This window comes from Panulirus ornatus, chromosome 20 (genome assembly GCF_036320965.1).
Source record: "Panulirus ornatus isolate Po-2019 chromosome 20, ASM3632096v1, whole genome shotgun sequence".
Classification (NCBI taxonomy): Eukaryota; Metazoa; Arthropoda; class Malacostraca; order Decapoda; family Palinuridae; genus Panulirus; species Panulirus ornatus.
The window spans coordinates 46,899,963-46,905,962 of NC_092243.1; the positions used below are offsets into that span (position 1 = coordinate 46,899,963).

Sequence of the window (6,000 nt, forward strand, 5' to 3'; positions counted from 1 at the left end):
TATAGGGTGCTTGGTGTGCAAAGTGAGAGGGATAGGGAGTATGATTTCGTAAACAAAGAAGAGGTAGCAAAAGCTTTGCAGAAGATGAAAGCCGGCAAGGCAGAGGGTTTGGATGGTATTGCAATGAAATTTATCAAAAAAGGGGGTGACTGTATTGTTGACTGGTTGGTAAGGTTATTCAATGTATGTATGACTCATGGTTAGGTGCCTGAGGATTGGCGGAATGCTTGCATAGTGCCATTGTACAAAGGCATAGGGGATAAGAGTGAGTGCTCAAATTACAGAAGTATAAGTTTGTTGAGTATTCCTGGTAAATTATATGGGAGGGTATTGACTGAGAGGGTGAAGGCATGTACAGAGCATCAGATTGGAGAAGAGCACTGCACTGTGGTTTCAAAAGTGGTAGATTATGTGTGGATTAGGTGTTTGCTTTGAAAAATATATGTGGAAAATACTTAGAAAAGCAAATGGATTTATATGTAGCATTTATGGATCTGGAGAAGGTATATGATAGAGTTGATAGAGATGCTCTGTGGAAGGTATTAAGAATATATGGTGTGGGAGGCAAGTTGTTAGAAGCAGTGAAAAGTTTTTACTGAGGATGTAAGGCATGTGTACGTGTAGGAAGAGAGGAAAGTGATTGGTTCTCAATGAATGTTGGTTTGCAGCAGGGGTGTGTGATGCCTCCATGGTTGTTTAATTTGTTTATGGATGGGATTGTTAGGGAGATGAATACAAGTTTTGGAAAGAGGGGCAAGTATGCAGTCTGCTGTGGATGAGAGAGCTTGGGAAGTGAGTCAGTTGTTGTTCACTGATGATACAGCGCTGGTGTACGATTCATGTGAGAAACTGCAGAAGCTGGTGACTGAGTTTGGTAAAGTGTGTGAAAGAAGAAAGCTGAGAGTAAATGTGAATAAGAGCAAGGTTATTTAGGTACAGTAGGGTTGAGGGACAAGTCAATTGGGAGGTAAGTTTGAATGGAGAAAAACTGGAGGAAGTGAAGTGTTTTAGATATCTGGAAGTGGATCTGGCAGCGGATGGAACCATGGAAGTGGAAGTGAATCATAAGGTGGGGGAGGGGATGAAAGTTTCTGGGAGTGTTGAAAAATGTGTGGAAGTCGAGAACATTACCTTGGAAAGCAAAAATTGTTATGTTTGAAGGAACAGTGGTTCTAAAAATGTTATATGGTTGCAAGGCGTGGGCTATAGATAGAGTTGTGCGGAGGAGGGTGGATGGGCTGGAAATGAGATGTTTGAGGACAATATGTGGTGTGAGGTGGTTTGACTGAGTAAGTAATGAAAGGGTAAGAGAGGTGTGTGGTAATAAAAGGAGTGTGGTTGAGAGAGCAGAAGGTGTTTTGAAATGGTTTGGGCACATGGAGAGAATGAGTGAGGAAAGATTGTCAAAGACGATATATGTGTCAGAAGCGGAGGGAACGAGGAGAAGTGGGAGACCAAATTGGAGGTGGAAAGATTGAGTGAAAAAGATTTTGAGTGATCAGGACCTGAACATGCAGGAGGGTGAAAGTCGTGCAAGGAATAGAGTGAATTGGAATGATGTGGTATACCGTGTTCGACATGCTGTCAATGGATTGAACCATGGCATGTGAAGCGTCTGGGGAAACTATGGAAAGTTTTGTGGGGCCTGGATGTGGAAAGGGAGCTGTGGTTTCAGTGCATTATATATGATATGCGTGTGAGGTAGCACTAGAAAAAGACAACAAAGGCCACATTCGTTAACACTCAGTCTCTAACTGTCATGCATAATGAACAGAAACCACAGCTCCCTTTCCACATCCAGGCCCCACAAAACTTTCTATGGTTTACCCCAGACACTTCACATGCCCTAGTTCAATCCATTGACAGCACGTCAACCCCGGTACAACGACATCATTCCAATTCACTCTATTCCTTGCACACCTTTCACCCTCCTGCATGTTCAGGCCCCGATAGCTCAAAATCTTTTTCACTCCATCTTTCCACCTCCAATTTGGTCTCCCACTTCTGTATCCTTGGGGAAAGAGGAGAAACAATGCATCTGTGAGCAGCAAAAGGCTGTCATGTGTAATGCACTGAAACCACAGCCACTTACCCACAACCAGGCCCAACAGACCTTTCCATGGTCTACCCTGTACACTTCACATACCCTGTTTTAGTCAAATGACAGCACATCAACTCCAGTATACCACATCATTCCAATTCACTCCATCCCATGCATGCCTTTCACCTTCTTGTATGTTCAGGCCCCAATCATTTAAAAATCTTTCTCACTCCATCCTTCCATCTCCAACTTGGTTTCCCTGTTCTCTCTGTTCCTTCCACTTCTGACACATATATCCACTTTGTTAACTTTTCTCACTCATTCTCTACAAATGTCCAAACCATTTCAGCAAACGTTTTTCAGCTCTCTCAACCAAAACCTTTTTATTACATGTCTCTCTTACCCTTTCATTACTTATTTGATCAAACCACCTCACACCACGTCTTCAAATATTTCATCTCCAAAATATATCACTCTGCTGTTATAAAATACATAATGCATTAATATTCATGCTAAAATCTCTGATTCCATTCCTACAATTGAATAAATACCTACCTATCATACAACTGGAATGTAAAAATAATAGATCAGGGTTAAAATAAACATCATATCCACAATGATATCAAGTTATGGTGAGTCTTGGAGTGGAGTAAGGAGTATACTGTAAGTACCAGTATGCTTAACGTATTCCTTTAAAAACTTAGGTTGACTTCCATGTGAGATTTTTGAAAACATCAGGACTTTTCTGTGAAAGCTGGGAAGGAGGGGGTCGATTTATGCACAAAATTATGCTATATATGAGTATACAGCAGAATCTACTTTTCAGGGATGAAACAAGCATCTCTAACTTAGCATACAATATATCTAACTCATTTCATTCATTATTTAAATGACTAAACAAGGTCCACATTTACTGCAGCACACTATGAATCCTTGAGATTGCTAAGCTAGGTTTTACATTATATTCCCTCATTATGCTAGACTGACACACATTACAGCTGTTTCTTAAACGAACTCTATAATTATATGTCAAAATATATCTACATCATAATCATTAGAGAATAAATAATGCTACAAACTGCTAATGGTTTTAGTTGTACAAAGTGAAACATCCAGTTTCTCAAAGTCTTGCTTTCTATATGTTCAAATCAACTGTACCACTTACAGCAACTTCTTCCCAGCATTAATCTTTCTTTGGGATAACCACATGTGAACAGAAGCTATTAGGTATCTTTGCTAGAGATAAAAACATTACATCTGGACCAGTACCCATTGCGCAAATGGTATGCAATAATACCCTAGAGCCTAGTCAATACAATGATCAAGAAACAACCGTACCAGTTTGTGGCCTTTACTTGTCTTCAGTGAGATAAAGATCACAAAATTTCCAAATTTCACTAGTCAGTTCCATAAAAAATACTCTAAAATGCTAGCAAAAAATAGTGACAACTTACTCCCTTCGTTTGGTCTCTGTCAGGGCTTTGGAGGGAAGATTGCAGCCATCAAAAACCAGGATTGGCTTAATATCATTATTCAACAACAGGTTGACCTGCTTCATCACATACATCACGTACCTGTATCAAGGGAAAGAGAAAAATGAGGCATAAAGCTATTACAGCAATAACTCTTTAGGACTGAGCTCAACTGGCATTGAATAAATCAGGAAAGTGAAACACAAGGGATATCTACATGATTTTTGGGATAGACACCAGTCTCAAAAATGACAGTATTGGCATGGAAATCAGGTGCATGAAATGACAAAGTGATGTTTTATCAAAATCATGCAACCTAATCTTAACGACCAGGAAGGAGTTACAGAGGAGCCTCACAAAACCACACACTTATGCGTTATAGCATCTGCACAACATGTTAGCTTCCACAGTAGAGATACAAATTTTATTTATAAAGTAAAACCCAAAGTCTGTCTTTTTCAAAATTTCCTTAAGAAAGTACATCAGAATAATTATGCACCACTGTTCACTCAAAATACATTTCCAAGAGTATATAAAAGTTACAATACAAAACAGGTCAAACTGGGAGATGATACAGTGGACCCAAGTCTAACACATGCCTGATATGAAAATACGCCAGTTATGAGATTGTTCCCACAGACAATCTATAGTACCTGTGACTGACAAATTGTTGAAACCATATTAATGTTTCAAGGTACAGTATTTTTGTAATTCCATTTCAATAGGGAGAGAGTGAAATGATTTGACACAGAGCAGGCCATGGGCCTCATTCCCACACTCTCAGTCTCTAGCTGTCATGTGTAATTGGAAAACACAGCTCCCTTTCCACATCCAGGCCCCACACACTTTTCCATGGTTTACCCCCGACGTTTCACAAGCCCTGGTCCAGTCCAATGCCATATATCATTATCATCATTATAGCAACTAAAGGCCCTAAGATCCTAGGAGGTAAACGTCAGTGGTGAACATACCCATTAGTGGGCTCGCCACGCACGAGCTTGTCGGCACAGGAGAAGGCGCCCTTGTGCAGCCAGCAGTAGGCGTCCACGGCGGCCGTGTAGTGTCTAAACTCCCTCAGATTGGCTTCTCTTGAGGCTTTCTTGAGGAAGGGCAGCAGTCCCTGAATACCCATGGTTGTCCCTTTAACTTTTAAATATCAATAAACCTAACACCTCACGGACATCAACCCCGACCAACCACTTCCTACAGATTTCTTTTTCTCGGGTCTGCACAAAACTTCACACGAAATGACGCATTTTTTCTTCTCTCTTTTCAGTTCTTGAGGTAGAGGCCGACCACAACCAACACCTCAGTAATTCCATCTTGGCGCCACTTTGTTTACATCATCGCGGAGTGACGTATTGGCCACTTGTTCCCGGGTCTCAGGTGGAGGGACAGGCAATTTCACTTACTGTTCCTAGACCTCAGCTGGAGGGGTAGGTAACTATAACCGGCCTGGAAAGCATTTTGCAAAGGTGAATACAAATGTTCGAATGCCACACATTTTGGGGCATTACTTATCCATTTCTCTTGTATATTTCAGACATAACTAGGTTAAAAAAGCATAACAAGAATCATGCAGTTATTTTGTACTGGAGTCATCATGGTATTACACGCTACTTATACAACGAATTCCAGTAATCCTCTTCACTCAGATACCAGCCTTTGAATATGAAAAATAGTGAAATTTCTGAATAAAGAGCTGGGTTTCTGTTCAGCGCGATCATATTCCGACCCGTGGATGCTCATGACATGCTCCTCCGCTCTGACGCTCTCACAAAAAAATCTATTCCTAATTGTGAAATAATCTATTTTGTGATATTTCAGATTCTAGCACGTGTAGAAATACATGCTTTGAATGATCTTGAAACATCATGAAATGTTATAACTTCCGTTGAAATCGGATCAGAAGCCTGCTAATTATTGAAACCACATAAATGAAACTTAACTACCCCAGCGGTTGGATAAGACTGGAGAAGTATGTTCGCCATGACAACGACGGTGATAGGAAATTTCTGTGAATGTAGCATGTTTGGCCATGAGCTGGTGTGAGAACTTCATATTTCGTGAGACACGGAAATTCTGTCTTTTTTTTTTTTCACTCCCAACATCATTAGTGTTAAGAGGATAACTACTTTGAGCATCAGCTTCATCTTTCCCATGAGGTGAGGGGAGAGAAGTGACCAGTGTGAGGAAAGTCCTGCCAGACAGTCAGACAGGACATTATGAGTGGAGTTACGGTGGGTAGAAAGTGTCCGTCGCTGCTGGTAGGCTAATACCAGCCAAAGAACTAATGATCATGGAGGAACAATTATATCGGTGATGGAGGCAGTCAGACACTCTCTGTCAGGTCCTGTATATTGTCAGTAATTGATAATGCAAGACTTCAGCCACGGAAAAATAGAAGGGAAGACCTTGTCCTCCTGGGTAGACATACAAGTTCCCAAAGTGTACAACAGAGCTTCCCAGATCAACATAATGAGATGT

At 40.8% G+C, this 6,000-nt stretch overlaps 1 protein-coding gene across 1 annotated transcript in view; it reads right to left on the reverse strand.

Annotated features, from left to right (window-relative positions):
* The window catches only part of LOC139755746 (exonuclease 1-like), a 41,373-nt gene extending 35,691 nt beyond the window's left edge, over positions 1 to 5,682 (reverse strand). Inside the window, exons 1-2 of the mRNA XM_071674376.1 lie at positions 4,485 to 5,682; positions 3,496 to 3,615 (exon numbers count right to left, since the gene is read on the reverse strand). Of these exons, the coding sequence (XP_071530477.1) occupies positions 3,496 to 3,615; positions 4,485 to 4,645 (281 nt within the window). The 5' untranslated portion in view covers positions 4,646 to 5,682. The remainder of the gene's footprint in view (positions 1 to 3,495; positions 3,616 to 4,484) is intronic.
* Between the last annotated feature and the right edge of the window lie 318 nt (positions 5,683 to 6,000).